At 36.1% G+C, this 17,633-nt stretch overlaps 3 protein-coding genes, 1 long non-coding RNA gene and 3 other non-coding genes across 7 annotated transcripts; 1 reads left to right on the top strand and 6 right to left on the bottom strand.

Annotated features, from left to right (window-relative positions):
• Window positions 1-129: 129 nt before the first annotated feature.
• LOC114737433 (uncharacterized) lies at window positions 130-1,038 on the top strand. The gene has a single exon (XM_028925358.1). The coding sequence runs from the start codon at window positions 184-186 to the stop codon at window positions 871-873; it is 690 nt and encodes a 229-aa protein (XP_028781191.1). The 5' UTR covers window positions 130-183; the 3' UTR covers window positions 874-1,038.
• Window positions 1,039-3,785: 2,747 nt separating this feature from the next.
• Window positions 3,786-3,888, bottom strand: LOC114737437 (U6 spliceosomal RNA). Its single transcript, XR_003739430.1, has one exon. It is a non-coding gene; the product is annotated as a U6 spliceosomal RNA (small nuclear RNA).
• Window positions 3,889-4,696: 808 nt separating this feature from the next.
• LOC114737432 (uncharacterized) lies at window positions 4,697-6,401 on the bottom strand. Its single transcript, XR_003739428.1, has 3 exons — window positions 5,872-6,401; window positions 5,174-5,785; window positions 4,697-5,089 (listed from the first exon to the last, which is right to left on the bottom strand). It is a non-coding gene; the product is annotated as an uncharacterized LOC114737432 (long non-coding RNA).
• Window positions 6,402-6,682: 281 nt separating this feature from the next.
• Window positions 6,683-6,785, bottom strand: LOC114737436 (U6 spliceosomal RNA). Its single transcript, XR_003739429.1, has one exon. It is a non-coding gene; the product is annotated as a U6 spliceosomal RNA (small nuclear RNA).
• A 3,157-nt stretch (window positions 6,786-9,942) lies between these two features.
• LOC114737431 (uncharacterized) lies at window positions 9,943-10,847 on the bottom strand. The gene has a single exon (XM_028925356.1). The coding sequence runs from the start codon at window positions 10,825-10,827 to the stop codon at window positions 10,123-10,125; it is 705 nt and encodes a 234-aa protein (XP_028781189.1). The 5' UTR covers window positions 10,828-10,847; the 3' UTR covers window positions 9,943-10,122.
• A 2,862-nt stretch (window positions 10,848-13,709) lies between these two features.
• LOC114737439 (U6 spliceosomal RNA) lies at window positions 13,710-13,810 on the bottom strand. The gene has a single exon (XR_003739432.1). It is a non-coding gene; the product is annotated as a U6 spliceosomal RNA (small nuclear RNA).
• A 2,046-nt stretch (window positions 13,811-15,856) lies between these two features.
• On the bottom strand, window positions 15,857-17,070 carry LOC114737435 (uncharacterized). Its single transcript, XM_028925360.1, has 2 exons — window positions 16,805-17,070; window positions 15,857-16,280 (listed from the first exon to the last, which is right to left on the bottom strand). The coding sequence occupies exons 1-2, from the start codon at window positions 17,062-17,064 to the stop codon at window positions 16,190-16,192; spliced, it is 351 nt and encodes a 116-aa protein (XP_028781193.1). The 5' UTR covers window positions 17,065-17,070; the 3' UTR covers window positions 15,857-16,189.
• Between the last annotated feature and the right edge of the window lie 563 nt (window positions 17,071-17,633).

The raw sequence follows: 17,633 nt of genomic DNA, 5'->3' as shown, positions 1-17,633 counted from the left end.
GTGTCCACCGATGAAAGCAGAAACATTAATTGAGCAGGCCGGTCGATGACCACTAACTTGTTGCGGTATGGACGCAAGTTGCAGCTATTCCTCAGACTTCCCTATAAAATCCCCAACACAACTTCTCAAATCAAATCATCAGTAAACACCTTATTATCCTTTCAAGAGCTCCAAAACACAACCATGGCCCGACGCTTCATCCATGTCTTCTCTTCGCTTCTCGTGATTCTCCTTGCAGCCAGTGAAGGCACCCAAGCTGTCGAATACACCGTCACCAACACCGCCCTCGCCACCCCCGGCGGTGTCGCCTTCCGCGACAAAGTAGGGGACGCCTACGCCAAGCAAACAATGGACTCTGCAACGCAATTCATATGGAGGATCTTTCAGCAGCAGAATTCTCCTGCAGACAGAAAGAACGTGCAAACGGTTAGCTTGTTCGTGGAAGAAAAAGATGGAGTGGCATATGCTACAAACAACGAGATTCATCTCAGCTCGAGATATGTTGGAAACTACAACGGAGATGTGAGAAGAGAAGTAACTGGTGTGCTGTATCATGAGATGACTCACATATGGCAGTGGAATGGGAATGGCCAGGCTAATGGAGGGTTGATCGAAGGGATTGCTGATTATGTAAGGCTCAAAGCTGGCTATGCGCCGAGCCACTGGGTGCAACCTGGTCAGGGAGATAGATGGGATCAAGGCTACGATGTTACTGCTCGTTTTCTGGATTACTGTACCAGTCTGAGAAATGGGTTTGTGGCAGAACTGAACAAGATGATGAGGACTGGTTATAGTGACGACTACTTTAGGCAGCTCCTTGGGAAGCCTGTGGATCAGCTGTGGAGAGACTATAAAGCCAAATATGGCAATTAGGAAAGTGTTCTAATAGTGGGAAAATAATAAGAGCTTATTATTAGTTTAAAGAATAAGATGACACATAAATGCAACTGTATCACTGTTTATCTGCATGACATGAATGCATGATATTACTTCTTATAATTAATGGAAATGTCGAACATATAATGTTGCTTCACTTGACTAAGCTTTTCTGGAAAATTGCCAAGTTCAAGTTTCAACGTATGTATTATTCGGTTCTAAATATAATAGCTAGTTGACTAATTTGAGCAGATTAAAGAAATAAGTTAAGTTAGTTATTTGTGATAAATATATGTTGTCTTCCCCAAAATATGTTTGTTAATCATGTTTATTGGTGATAACTACCATTATTAAAAAGACTATCTTAAAAAAAATAAATAGATATGAGAGATAAAATGGATTAGGGTCTTATATTTAAGACCAAAATAAAATTCAAATGAAATTTTATATTGAGGATCGGAGATAGTATTATACTCCTCTGGTCCTTAATATAAGACCCATTTAATTAATTTGATTAGATTAAGGAAGTTAGGTAAGTTAGTTAATTATAAGAAAAGTGACACATTTTTCCTCAAACACCATAATCATTTTTCTTAATATCTCATCTTCCTCTTCTACTTGATTATGGTTGAAGGAGTATCCATAACGATAATTTAAAAAAAATTAATAAATATGAAAAATGAGTCTTATATTTAGGATCAAAACCAATTCAAGGATTGGATTCTATATTAAGGACCGGAAGAATATATCAATATCATACCATTTTAGTAAAGGATGGAGAGATTTGAGAGCATTGATCATAAAAAATCTGGATTGTCGTTTTGTGTTGAAACAAACACCACCTTTGATCTTAAGGAGAGATTATCAGTACCAGTCACTGTCTCTAGTCCATTATATATGTGGGCGGGCGAGCATGGTGATTCTAAAAATAAACATTTTTCAGAACTTTCAGAGACGTCAAATAAGACCAGATCAAATGAGCTGCCCAAACCTGAAAGCAAGCTGCCAAGGGATGAAGAAAGGACCTTGCATTTATTGTGTTTTTTTGTCATTGGTGTCCTCTTGAATTTATAATAGGTTGCTTTTCTTCCAAGCAAGCGTAAAATATCCCACAAGTTTTCGGGTAAAATTTTTAGAAATATTACATCACGTCTGCACCTGCGTTATTCTCTCAATTAGAGGGTCTGATCTAATCAGTTGGCGTTTTAATATTTTTTTTTATAAAATAATGATTAAGTAAGCAGTTTGTTTGGTGAAAACTTAAAAAATAATACGCTTTCTATTTTTAACTAGTTATCACTTATTAAATTTTAAAATTAAATCATTGGAATAAAAATTGCCATTGTCCTAATATAAATATATCATCAATATCCAACAATATATATATATATATAATTTATAGTTTGACTTATCAAAGAATTTGGAGTAATTGTTTGTTGACTTGTTCCTTTATGCTGTAATCCTTGACTTGGACTTGGACTTGGACTTGGACATGGACATGGACATCAGTTCCGTCTTTGCTTGATACCCTGGAAAAAAAGGGGACGGCTATATTAAGAGTGCTGTCTGATTGACTTGATAAACCTTGTGGTTCTAGAACCTACAGTACCTAATTACGTTGATTAAAATTGATCTTAAATTTATATCCGCAGAAATGAAGTTTTATATCAGTAATAATGACTAATGATGACGCTGTTTGTGATGGTCTTTTGTTTTTGATCGGAACTTGGGAGATCCTATTCTTACGTTTTCAAAACTTGCCACTCCGAAGGACATAGAATCATCACAAGCAACTTCATCATTAATCACAGCTAAGATACTAATTTGTTTTTACATTCAAGATCGAGATATAATAGAGAATTAGAAAGATAGAAGGATTTCTGTTCTGCTATTTTGTTAATGTTCTAGCTGTCTAGCAAGAGTTTAGTATCCAGGAAGAGTGAAGACAACAAAGGTTCTGATCACTTCACAAATATTCTCACCAAACGGATTCTTGCATTCACATGAACTGACAATAAAAATATAAAGGATGACAGTAACCTTGCTGCGACCAGCTAGAATTCAGCCTTTCTATATGCATAGCAAAAACTAAAAAGGATAGATCTTTAAGTGATACAAACACAGGAGTTATTTACATCATTGTGGTGAAATTTAAAATAAGAATCTCTGATCTTTGGTCGTACCTTATCATTATGGCAGAACCAAATCCAAAAGTTTCATGAAACTGATCTGCCGCGTAACTCTTCTGCAAATGATGTTGAGCTTAAAAATCGACGGAAGATAGTACTTCACCAGTGCCCTTTTTATGGTCCTCAGTGAATTCGTAGTGGAAATAATTCCAAGCGCCTTCAAAATTGCCTTAAAAATCCACTCCCTATACTCTAATAAGCAACTGCTATAACTTGACTGGGGGGAAAATTCCATCTTCATAAAGGTGAAGATAACACAATGAATGAACACTGAAGTGGCAGCCAAAGAAGAAATCAAAGTAAGTTGCAACCAAGCCATGTTGCTGGAGTTCGATTGGAAGAGTCCACAGTCATCTGAAAGCCAAGAAAGCACATTGATTCTGAACCTGATATTATAAAACAATATCCCCAGGATTGCTGTAGGTTCCCATAAACCCAGAACGAAAATCCAATTAAGAGCACCAATTTATTTGCTGGACTTTTCTTTTCTTTTGTCTTTTTCTGGTGAGGTGAAGAATTAACTCCAGTGAAATATCAATCCTTGAAAAACATAATCAGGTGCGAAACAGCAGAATGCATCATGTTCTTCGCTGCCCTGACCAAAATTTTCAGTTATTCGCCTTTTCCTGGTCTATGTACAGTTACTCAGGAAAACCTAAATCGGTGCGGAGAAATTCGAAGTAAAGACGGAGTCTGTCAGTTCAGAGATGGATTTGAGAAAAAAATTTGGACCATTTCTCGATTTGTGCGTGTCATCCTTGCGCAGGGGCCATGCTAATCTTCTCTGTATCGTTCCAATTTTATCGGATGTCCCCGAAGGGACGAACTCTCACCTCTGCTTCATCTATATAAAGAATGAAACTGAAAGAATTTGCGCGATGTGGGACTCGTGCTGAAGCAACTCCATAGCTGGTAGAAAGTTGTGCCCAACGTCACCAGACGGAAGGATTCTATCTGTGGGAAATTAGCAGGGTAGCTTCGCTACCAACGGAAGAACACAGTAAAGAGAGAGAGCAAAATACTCTCGAATCTTTTCAGTCACCGTATTGGCTCAAAACTAGTAGAAGTGACTGGGAAAATATTCTGGCTCTGGATCTCTCTATCTCCAGGCCCTTCACAGAACTGGGCTTCCCACACTCACATCTGCTCAGAAGTACTAAAAGCACAGCCCAAAAAAAAAAATAACCGAAGCGCCGCCTGAATGATAATGATGTTTATCCCAATGGATGCTTAAAGACAGTATGTGTGATTCCTAGCAACTTAATTTTTTTAATTATTTCAAAATTTTGACGAATATTGTGTTCTATATACAATTTTGTTCCCATTCTTCCAAGCATAGAAGAGCAATTTGGGGGCCCAAAAAAAAAAAAACAAATCCTGACTTGTAAAATGAGGAGCTCCAACTTGCGAGTGTAAAATCTTAATTTAGTACTTCAAAATAGCTATTGTTTTTCAAATTCATCCCCGGAGATGAATAATTATTAATATGTTTACAAATTTACAAAGATTCCTCCAACAATTGAAAAATATTCATATTCACCGGACCATTAGTTTTCACGAAGGAATGTAACCGGTGTCTAGAAGACGAGAACAAAAGCCAACGGTGCATGTATTTGCACAACCAAGCAATACATAGAAGAGTTTTTTTCCAAAAAAAAAGAAAAAGAAAGGCATTCTTATCCCTTTATCAAGGTCTTCACCAGACCAGATTCTTATAATTTACACGAACAGACAATAAAATTCCGAAAGATTTTATTATTGAGCACAAAGCTTACTCCGGAAATGTTTGGTTTCACGCTGGAAACCACGTTTTGATAAATCAGTGAAACCAAGTGCTCAACAGCAAAACCAAACATTTAAGTTATAGAAACCGAAACATTGCTATGACTAGAACTGCCGAATAGCTGCAACAACTTCCGCAACTCCTTCAACCTTTCTTCTCTGCTAGAGAATCATCTTAGCAAAATCAGGCGCTCGACGTTCGCAGCTGGCTCGTTTCCTAGCATTACTGATGGATTCAAAATCTTCAACATGTGACACACCAACAATTATACAAACATGGAAGTTATACATCATAATGGTAAAAATAAGAATGTTTTTAGTGTCACCTTATCATTTTGGCTGAGCCAAATCCAAGAGTGTCATGAAACAGATCTGCCATGTATCTCTTCTTTGCAAGCAGCAGAACCTCAGCATTGTTATAATTTGATGGAAGATAGGCCTTGCCAGGACCCTTTCTATGCTCGTCCCAAAGTTTAATGAATCTATCATGAAAAAGATTCCAACAGTCTTCAATTGCCTTAAGAATCCACTCCTTATATGCCTGCATGAAATTCTGTGTTTAAATCCTTTTCTCCTTTAAATGATTAATGTGACTAATGCATGCAAAGTTGCATCATGTAATTTATCCCGTTATGCTATGACAATAAATTGAGTAAAAGAAAATTCCACCCTAGACATGGTGAGGATAACACAGTGGAAGAACATAAAAAACCAGTCAAGGAACAAATCAACGCAAGTTTCAATTAAGTCATGCTGCTAGTGCCGGCCTAAAAGAGCGTCAGTTATCTGAATCCACAAAAAAGAATACTCCTATGTCAAACCCTATTGGTCCATAAAATGCAAATTCTGCATCAATGACTTGAGTTGATTCCTGAGTAACCATGACAGAACCGGTCTGTAGATCTCAATGGATCAGTGCTTGGGTCCTCTCACAGAACCTACAGGAATATAACTTCTCATTAGAGCAGAAACTAAAGCAATATAACAGCTGCATGTAATGGAAAGTTTGTCCTAGTCATGATACTTGGATTTCAGCCCACCAACTTCAAGCGTCAGCAGACTTGTCTTCTCGAACGGCCTTAGCATCATGATCGAGATAAGAAGCAGTCCAGTGATTAAATTCAGAAACTCTAAGGGTCAGAGAAAACAACTAGAGCAGTATGCCTACACCACTCCACATTCCCACAAAATTTGGAAACTGCATTAAGACAATATGCATTTAAGCTTACAAGAAATGTATCAAGTCTTAATGGTCCATCTATAGTCAGTTATATCACCAATAACAGATTAAAAAACAATTATAATCTTATATTAACAAATGAGTTTTTTTTTTTGGGTACCACTTGTCTAACGCAAACTATGAGCAAAAGTAAATTTGTTAGTAAGCACAAATAAGCAATGTACACACAACTGAACAGTTAGACCCCGAGTTGCAGTATAACATTAGCCTACATGACCAATAAGGACTCAATCAACTTTTACGCGCAGTATCAGATATAAAAGAATCAGAACCAGGTAACTTTATGAGCACAGCTGCGACAGTTCTTCAAGTGCCAGAACCTCAAAATATGCTGTGTCCTTCGACGTGGGCCTTGATTCTTCTATACAACGAATATATGGAAGAGCCTGTACGGTTGCACAATTGGAGTGACTTCACTCTTTTTAGCATATTGTTTTCTTGCTCTTCGAGGAAAGCAATCAGCATAACTAATTGTCTACCAAAAGAACTTACTTCGTGAACTAACATCCAATTGGTTTTTTCCAGGTTCAAGCCGCAAACAGATAAATCATTAAGAGAGAACATATTACAGTGACTGTGATTCTAGGATGGAGAAAAAAATTTGGACCATTTCTCGATTTGTGCGTGTCATCCTTGCGCAGGGGCCATGCTAATCTTCTCTGTATCGTTCCAATTTTATCGGATGTCCCCGAAGGGACAAACCCCGACTTGTGGTTCGCGTATATAAACCATAGAGCTGAAGATGCTTGCACGATGTGGGACTCGTACTGAATCAACTCGACAGCTACAGGAAAATCGTGGCGTTGGGGAGGAATCTCTTTGTTGGAACCTCACACAGAGCAGTATCAACAAACACAGACTGAGCAAGGAGAGAGAGAAAAATATTCTGGAAGCCTCTCACTTGCAGTATTAGCTCAGGACCAGAGAAAAGTAAAAGTGAGAGCAGCGCTAATATCAATGCAGAGCATGGCATTCAGGTATGTGAAACGACATCCAGCTATAAGTGGGCTTAGACTCTGGATTTCTAACTCTAGGCCCATTCTCATCATCGGGCCTTTCGGATCATCCCTCCAAACAATAAAAGCCCGGCCAGAAATAAAGTTGGCATGCCTGAGTCGTGAGAGCTATCGTCACATTTTTCCTTTTTTTTTTTGACCAACATCACATTTTTCCATTTACTGTAGGAAATTTAGAAAATAAATCACTCCATGCATAATTTGTAAATATTGTAATTTTTTAGTTAATCAGCAGTTACATTCGTTCTTGAATCAAATACTTCCTTGGATGATCTGTTGCATCTCTCTCAAAGCACAGAGTTTGCCCAATGCAACATATAACTATATTGGCTGGTCATTGTGATTATTGTAAACAACAAATTTTGATATTGAAAATTTAAATTTAAATATTGATAAAATATTCTTAAATACTGATATATTAAATTTAATTTTTTTTAAATAATGATAACTTTCATAAAAAAATCATTATCTGGTACTAACAATTGAAAACCGCATTAAAAGGGTTAAAGAGCATCCAACACATAGAAATATTTTTTCAGATATATCCAGTATATCCAGATATTTTTTTAGATGCATCAACATCCTAAAGCATTTTTTTTACCTTGGTGCCAGATGCACCAAAAAATATTTTTAGATGCAGGACCGGGACATACTTAAAAAAGTACTTTAAGATGTTGGATGCACTAAAAAATACTCCACAGTGCCACAAGCACCTAAAAAATATTTCAAGATAATGGATGCATCACAAAATACTTTAAATTACTGAATGCATCTGAAAAAATATTTCAAGATATTGAATGCATCTTAGTCCTTTTAAAAATTTAAGAGACTAAACTAAAATTTTATATAAAATTAAAGGATTAAAAAACTGCACTTTCGTTATAAAAAAAAAAGTATATGAGTTACCAACAGGATTGAATTTAGCAGAAAAGACTAGTCCTTATAAGTAACAAACTAAGATTCAAGTTTTTGCGTGTTCATATTTAGTAGCTAATAATATCTCAAATAAAATTATCTTCAATAAGAAAAAATAGTGCATGGAATTGTCTCCAATGACAAACAAACGGCTAGCAGAGAAACGCGGAACTTGCCGGGATAAGATCCACTTTTTGAAAATATGCCATTTTCGACACATACCACTTTGCATAATTCTGTCTGGTCCTCCTATCATGCCTACAAACTAGTCCTTTTCAATACTGGCCAATTAAATTGCCCATTATTCGTAGTTTCCCTCGAATCATTTCGTCCATATTTTATCACATGTTATGGATCATGTCGTAATTGCGTTCTTGAAGACGTAGTGGAACATGTCGTAATTTCATATTGAATACTAAGCCGGCCTTATAAGATCCATGTTTTTAAATTTATATACTCCCTCTGGACTCTAATCCTGCTATAAAAATTAGTTGAATGTTAAATTTATTCTAAATATAATATCCTAATATATTTTATTTCTTATTTTTATTTTTTTTGCATATTAAATAATCTAATTTATAGGCTGACATATATAAAATATAATGTTATAGAATGGTGTTTTAGAAAGTTCATATTATATTTATTATAATTAACTAATTTATCTCGTTTTTTTATTTATCTAAATAATTTTTATGTTAGATATGAGAGGGGGTAAAAAGTATTTCCAATGCTTTAGCAACCTTCGGCTTGAATACAAACTATGAGTAGGGGTAGAAATAGGCTAAACAGCCTGTCAAGACCTGTGACCTGGCTTGTATTTGGCCTAACTTGTTTCAAAATAGAAGAAGACTTAAACCTTTTTGATGGCCTGTTTAGCGTAATAGGCAAGGCCAAGATTTTTTGAAAACCTATTAAGCCTATCACGCCTTTTTTTTTAATCTTATTTTTAATTTTTATTTTGTACTTCTATCTAGTCTTATTTTAAATTTTAATATATAATTATAAATTTTTTCAGTAATATTAACTATAATTAAGATTTAAAATATTACTTATGACATTAAAATTTAAATAAAAGATGATAATAAAAAAATAATTATTATGCAGTATGTGTATTTTACATTCTTTATTAGCCTATGTATTTTTTACTATATATTTTGAAAATTTTAAAATTACAAACTTTTTTACAGATCCAAGCCAGGCCAGGCCTTTATACAGGTCAGGCTCATGTTGAAAAAAAAATACTTATTACAGGTCACAGGCCAGGCTCAGGCTAACACGTTACTAAATAGCTTGTTAAAGACAAAGTCTGGACTGTTTCCACTCCTAACTATGAGTATCAATATATGCTAGAGTACTTTAAACTTTGCTTTTTATTATATTTATATATTATCTTTTTATTAAGAAAAAGAGTAAAATATTATTTTGGCTCCATGTAAAAACAAAAAATTAAAGGAGTGCATTTCTCGATTTAATGATCTTCAGCAAAATCATTTTCTATGTTTGATCTTCTATTAAAGTGTTTTTCAATTTTGTTGCTCGAGACTATGTTTTTAATGAGTTCCATTTAAAAAAAAAAAGAAATAAGTGGGGTTATAAAATTTTAATAGAGAAAAAAATGCAGAAAGAAAGAATAAAAAATTAATTAACAACTTTCAGTGCTACTTCTCTCATTTTTTGAAAAATCAAAGTTATTAAAATCTCCCGCGAGTTTGCAATATTTTACTCTCACTAGATTTATTTCTAAATATGTAAGATATCATACATGCTCCAAGAATGAAGAGGTGCATATATTTTGGTGAAAATTATTTCAAGTTGAAATTAAAATTTTAAATGAAGGTCCGTGTTTTAATAATTTTGCTTAAGAATAACTAAAAGAAATTTAAATCTAAAATGGGCAATCCTTGTGAGAAAACCAAGACAGCAATTAACATTTAACAACATGCATGCATGTCATATTTCCATTACAAACGGTCATCGGCATCCACACATTTATTACACACCCAAATGATGGTATACATATACATATACATATATCATCTTATCTTATTCCTTATTTAGACAAACACGCCCTTATATTAAGCTGTTTATTGCAGATCAACACTTCCTAATTGCCGTATTTGGCTTTGTAGTCATTCCACAGCTGATCCACAGGCTTCCCAAGGATCTGCATGAAGTAATCGTCTGGGATCTGCATGAAGTAATCGTCACTGTAACCAGTCTTCATCTTCTTGTTCAGTTCTGCCACAAACCCATTTCTCAGACTGTTACAGTAATCCAGAAAATAAGCAGTAACGTCATTGCCATGGTCCCACTTATCTCCCTGACCTGGCTTCACCCAATTGCTTGGTGCATAGCCAGCTTTGAGCCTCACATAATCAGCAATCCCTTCGACCAGCCCTCCATTAGCCTGGCCATTACCATTCCACTGCCAAATATGAGTCATCTCATGATACAGCAAACCAGTGACTTCTCTTCTCACATCTCCTGAGTAGCTTCCAACGTATCTTGAACTTAGATGAATCTCATTATTGACAGAATATGCCACCCCATCTTTGTCTTCCAAGATGAAGTTCACTTTCTGCACGTTCTTTCTGTCCGCAGCAGAATCTTGTTGGAAGATCCTCCATATGAACTGAGCTGCAGAATCCATTGTTTGCGTGGCATAGGTTTCACCTATTTTGTGACGAAAGAGAATGCCACCACTGGTTGCAACATTGTTGGTGATAGCATATTCCACTGCTTGGGTGGCTCTGATGGCTAACAGAATTAAGAGTACACAAGAGAAGAGAGGGATGATGCGTTTAGCCATGGCTGTGTTTGGAGCCAGCTCTGATCTTGTACTTTGGTGATTAGAGAAAGAGCTAAGCTGGGGTATTTATAGGGGAACGTCTGAGGAATAATACCTACAACTTGCATCCTTATCATCTTAGAATAATGTAGTAGGCATCTGAGTCACCATCTACTAGTGACAATATAGCACAAAATCGAAGATTTTCATTCATCTCTTTCTGGACACGGGAGCCACAAGGTAGAGAAGTAAAACTATAAATAATCTTTGAATAATATAGTAGGCATCTGAGTCATCATCTACTAGTTACGGGAGGACAAAAACTATAGTATATCAGTATCTACAAGATTTGCCATATTATCTTTGATTTATCAAAAATGCGATGATGGATATTCCATGCAAAACCAGAGAAGGAGAATTAGGGATACCTTCTTATTCCATGCAAAACCAGAGAAGGAGAATTAGGGAAAAGACTTTGGAATGTTGCTTGATTTCACATGAAGATGATTCCTTATAAAAATGCATTTTTGGAATGCGTCTCAGGTTCAATCTCATGAAAATCCTACTCCTTGATAATCAGATTCTACCTCGTAAACACTTCCATAAAACTTAAGCTTTAATTATATATACCAGAAGAGTAACAAAGCTGTAAAAAGTTGCAAGGGTTCACATGTGAGAGTAAATCCTTAATAGATGATTATGGAAATTATACGGAACACTAAAGCCAAAATTGTGTCAAATAAGATTTCCAACAATTTGAGTAGTCTCACCTTATAATTTCAGCAACAACAAACCCAAGAGAATCATGAAACAAATCTATCACGCATCTCTTCATTACAAGCAGCTCAACCTCAGGATTGTCATAGATTGCAGGAAGATAAACCTCCCCAGGACCCTTTATATGCTTGTCCCAAAGAGCAATGAACTTAAATAGTTTTTTCAAAAAATCCATGTTTGCTCGTTGTTCCAAGAAGGCACTCCTTATATGCCTGCAGGACATGGTGTGCTTAGAATCAATTGTCTAAGACTTTACGCATCTCATATAGTACAATGTTATCACCTCTTCAATTTAAACACCCAGAGTTTCTTGACAACAAAAGTAGTGACTCATTGGATAATGAAGCACATCACGCCCAAGACAGAAATTGCACAGGATAATTATTAGATGTTTACATTCTTGAATTGTCCATTTCAACCAACCATTTCTAGAACATTTATCTGCTAATATACTTCTGCAAAGAAAACTACTTTGAGACTTAAAAAAGGGGGAAACAAGAAACTATACGGCAAGTGTATAGTATCCAGGAAAGAATGTAACCGGTGACTGAAAGTAAAGATTATGCTGATATTCGTGCAACCAAGCAATCCACCGCAAAGTGAAAACAATAAAGATTCTGATCACTTCACCAATATCCTCACCAACTAGATTCTTGCGTTCACATGAACAGAAAATAAAAATATAAAGGATGCTAGTATAAAACCTTGCTATGCCTAGATTTCAGGCTTTCTATATTCATGGGGGGAAAAAAGAAAGTTCTTTAAGATAAACTTTAAATGATACAAACATGGGAGATACATATATACATATATAATATCATTGTGGTGAAAATAAGAATCTCTGATCTTTAGCTCTATTTGGCAGAACCAGATCCAAGAGTGTCATGAAACAGATCTGCCACGTATCACTTCTGCACATGACGCTGAACCTCAGGATTGTTAAAACTTGATGGAAGATAGGCCTTCACCGGTACCCTTTATATGATTTCACCAGAGTGCAATGAATTTCTAGCGGAAATAATTCCAAGTGTCTTCAATTGTCTTAAAAATCCACTCCTTATAGCCTACAATATAGTGTGTCAAGACATCCTTCAATGATAGGTACATCCTAGGGCTGCACAATGGAAAGACTGGACCAAACCAGACCCAACGCAAAGTCTGGTCTGATTTTTGATTGGGTTAGGTTTGGTAGTCTGTGGTCTGTTCCAGTCCAGTGGTCACCCGATGTTGGGTTGGACTGGACTTGGTCCACTAAACTAGTAGACTGGTCTAGGCAGTCCAGGTTTTCCAATTTTCTTTTTTTTTTTTTTTCAAATTTTTTTCTTTATAGGAAGCAAGATTTCAACATGATAAATATAATTTAAGACAATAAAAATACATATAATGATATAAAACTTAAGACTTCATCATATATACATAAAAATCTCTAAAAACATTAAAATAAATTAAAGGTAACATCTAAATTATAAATTATTAAAAAATAAAAAATTCAACTCAACTGGACAGGACCAGTCCATCGATCACTTGGTCCAAAATCCAATCCAACCCGACCAACTAGTCTGGTCTAGTCTAGTCTAATTTTATTATATAGTTTATTTGGATTTGATTGGACCGGACCACTTCGGGTTGGATTGGACTGAACCGGACCATAGGTTTTTGCACACCCCTAGTACATGCCACGTTTCATTATGCCATACACTCTGATATGCAATGGCAATAACTTGACTAAAAGGAAATTTCTTGCCTCATAAAGGTGAAGATAACACAATGAATGAACACAACAGGGCAAGTCAGAAAAGAAGTCAAAGTGAGTTGCCACCAATTCATGTTGCTGGAGCTGGATTGGAAGAGTTCACAGTTATTGAAGCCAAGAAAATACACTGATCCTGAACCTGATATTAAAAAATAAATACCCAGGATTATTGTAAGTTCCCACAAACCCAGAACGAATATCAAAGTAAGAGCACCGATTTATTTGTCAAAAGCTCTGGTAATTTATTGGAATTAACATTGTCTATGAAAATCACCAACGATATGATCGTTTTCCGCATTTATCGAAAGCAGTTCCTCAGGAAAACTTGAGTGAGTTAGTTGGAGGGGAGAAACTTGAAATCGGAACGAGGGAGAAAAATTTGGACCATTTCTCGATTTGTTCGTGTCATCTTGCGCAGGGGCCATGCTAATCTTCTCTGTATCGTTCCAATTTTATCGGATGTCCCGAAGGGATGAGCCGCGGCCTCTGCTTCGCATATATAAACAAAGAGCTGTTAGAGGTTTGCATGATGTGGGACTCGTACTGAAGCGACTTAGGTAGGCAAAAGTCGCGCCCAACGTCACTAGACGGAAGGCTAATATTCATGGGAACCTTTCAGAGTAGCATTACTATCAACGAAAGCATAGATAAAGTAAAGAGAAAGACGAGAGTATTGTCGAAACTTTTCCGTCACTGTATGAGGAAAATATTTTGACCGTGAAGCCCTCCATCTCAAGGCCCTTCACGTAATTGGACTTCCATACTCAAATCTGCCTAGGATGAAAATAGGCCAGACAGCCTGTTAGGAACCTGTAGCCTAGTTTGTATTTGGCCTGGTTTGGTCTGACCTATTTTTAAATAGAAAAAGAGTGAGGTCTTTTTTATTGCCTGTTTAGCCTAATAGGCCAGCTGGCCAGGCCTAGGCTTTTTGAAAAACCTGTTAGGCCTGTCAGGCCTGGCCTAACCTATTTTTTATCTTATTTTTAATTTTTATTTGTATTTATATCTAATTTTATTTAAATTTTGATATATAATTATAACTTGTTTTTAATATTTAATTATAATTAAGATTTAATATTACTCATGACATTAAAATTTAAATAAAAGATAATAATAAAAAATTATTATTATGTCGTATGTATATTTTACATTTTTATTGGCCTATGTATTTTGTACTATGTATTTTGAAAATTTTAAAATCACAGGCTTTTTTATTAGGCTAGACCAGGCTTTTATACAAGCCAGGCTCAGGCTAAAAAAAAAGACCTATTACAAGTCACAATACAGGATCAAGTCAGGAAAAAAAAAAAAAACCTATTACAAACAGGCCAGGCTCAGGCCAGCATGTTACTAAACACGGCCTGGCCTGTTAAGGACAAAGCCTGGTCTGGCCTGACCTGTTTTCACTCCTGATCTGCTAACAAAAACTTTTTCTTTTTTCTTTTTTTTTCCTGAAGAACTACAAACAAGTACTTCAAACAATAAAAAAGCAAGCCAAAAACCTACAAGAGAAGAAGCTAGTCCCATAACATGATAAACCAATATTCAAAATCCTGCTAAAAGATATGCTTATTTAATGTCCCACGGTATCTCAAAATAAAAGAATATATGTGCCTGTGAAATGAAAAAAAAAAAAAAAAGGCACACCCAGAAAGCTGAAGAAGCATTATCCCGACACACACCCACCCGCATCTTCAAAAGTTTTTACAGCGACTTTCAGATTTTTACAATACCATTTCACATTGAGGACTAGAAGTGGAAATGTTTTCCTAATGCCTTGCCTCATGTGGTTCTGTGTTCAAGTCTGCTGGTGTCGTTTTTCACAAAATCGCGTGTGAAAAGTCACCTTTCCGCAGTATAGAGAGGGGGGGGGAGGGGGAATCCTTGCAGAGTCAAGTTTTTGAGGTAACAGCATGAACCTGCCTAGCTCCCCGTGAATTTGACGAGTATGCATACTTTTGTTCACTATACTAGCTCATGTTTAGGTTTCATCCCATAGGCACCAATAAAGAAGAGTTGCAAGTTTTTTTTCCTCTAAAAATTCATTTTGTTTTTTTAATTTATCCATTTTTCATTAAAATTCTTTAAAAAAATTACAGAATTTGAAATAGAAATTGGCAATTCTTCCACATCGCTCCATATTCCACATGCAAACGATTATGTGCACATATCATCTTGACTATAGAAGGTCTTCTACCTAACAGAACTTCCTAATTGCCGTATTTGGTATTCTAGTCTTTCCACAGGTTTCCCAAGAAACTGCTCAAAGAAGTCGCCACTATAACCACTTCTCATCATCCTCTTGTTCAGTTCTGTCACAGATTCATTTCTCAAGTTATTAAACTAGTCCACGGTTTCCACTTATTCCCTGACCTGGCTTTAACCACGGGCTAAGTGCATAACCCTCCTTTCAGCCACACATAATCAGCAGCAGTCCCTTTGATCCTCCACTGCTACATATGGTCATCTCATGATACAGCACACAAGTCTCCGCTCTTCTCAAGATTCTTGTTGGGAGGATTACGTGAAAAGATACTATTATTGAGTACAAAACTTATTGCAGTACATGTCAATGGAATACATGATGGGATGTGCACTGATATATCTGACGGCATAATTAGGAAACAAATCCCTCAGTATGAAACAGCAAAATTTGTATTCTCTTGTAAATAATATTGACGGTCAACAACGTCATGCAGTTCATGGGAGATTTGATTATAGGAAGACTCAGTATTCCATCTAGGTATAGATAGCTAAACCTCGCCCCTGACCCCAGGACTAAATTTGGCGAATTGCTGAAATAACTTCAGTGATCCCTTCAAAACGTCCTTCTTTCCTTGAGAATCGACTTTGCTAATTGAGTGCCCGGCGTTCACATGTGGCTCGTTTACTAGCATCAGTAATGGATTCAAAATCCTCAACATGGGCCACCCCAACAATTCTCCTGCCAATCAAATAATTAAGGAGAAAGCTTAAACAAGGATTTCCAAGTACAGTATACACCCATTTCACGTTATTCACGACATACTTTCTCAATAATATCAAGTACCACTATAGACTTTAAATCTACCACGAGACTGAAATCTATAGCTTGTTTAATGTGAATCTATAGCACTTGCCTTTTGGAAAATCACTTAAGGCTGTTGTTCGCCTATTTATGTGTAAGGCAGTGCAAGCCATAGCAAAGCTATATAAGGTTGCAATGCTACACACTGATGCAGCGTCAAAAGTCATAGCGTCGAACTACAAGCTACGGTGAGCTATTAATAACTATGAATAGTGTGAAAATGTGAGCTACTCAATTAAACTAGCACCATTTTGATGCTTGAAAGTATTTGCCTGTATGCGTTCGTGTGCTGCTAAAAATCTTGCAATGGAACCGAGGATGAGAATACACAGAACTCGCATAACATGATTATAAAAATAACATCATCATGATAAAAATACAAGTCTTTGAAGCAGTCTCACCTTATCATTTTGGCAGCACCAAATCCTAGAGAATCATGAAACAAATCCATCATGTATTTCTTCTGTAACAAGCAGCTGAACCTCAGGATTGTCATAGATTGCAGGAAGATATGCCTCACCAGGACCGGTTTTATGCTTGTCCCAGTTAGCAATGAATTTATAGTGAAAAAGATTCCAAGTTTCCTCAATTGTCTTGAGAATCCACTCCTTGTATGCCTGCATGACATGTGGTGTTTAGGATCAATTGTCCATGACTTCATAGATTCAACATGGTAATAATTTTGTCACTTCAATTTAAACACCTACTGTTCCCTTCTCTTGACCACAATTAGATTCATTTCGTGACAAAGCACCATTTATTACATGAGATAGAAAAATGCAAGGGCGTACAAATCTATAACTATCCAAGAAGGCAGCAGATTTGGGAAACATAGATGGTTCAACTGCTTGAATGCTTTAAGGGTTCCCAAATGATATCACACATATTACATGGATTTTCATGGGCTAACACGAAATGTAGCACACTTTACATGAAATTTAAATAGATTCAGTCAGTTTGGCAACAGATATGAAAGCAAGTAGTCAATTAATATAAAAGGGGGCAAAAAATCTAAGCTTAATATGAAAGCAAAGCTCATAACAACTGAAGAGTCATTCAAAGCCTTATTAGATTAATCATACGCACAACATCAGGAACTCAAGTCATGAATATCAACATTAACAAAATTTGCCAGTCTATGGTTCGTCCGAATGCAAAGGAGACCATAAGAGTAGAAAATCCTACGTCATTTGGTTCAAATATAGCCTCAGCGGGAATCACTATGCAAAA

The sequence above is a fragment of the Neltuma alba genome, unplaced genomic scaffold (assembly GCF_004799145.2).
Source record: "Neltuma alba isolate B1F8T4 unplaced genomic scaffold, ASM479914v2 tig00013441_pilon, whole genome shotgun sequence".
In the NCBI taxonomy this organism is placed as follows: domain Eukaryota; kingdom Viridiplantae; phylum Streptophyta; class Magnoliopsida; order Fabales; family Fabaceae; genus Neltuma; species Neltuma alba.
Note: the sequence above shows the minus strand (reverse complement) of the source record. Positions and strands in the feature narration are given on the sequence as shown.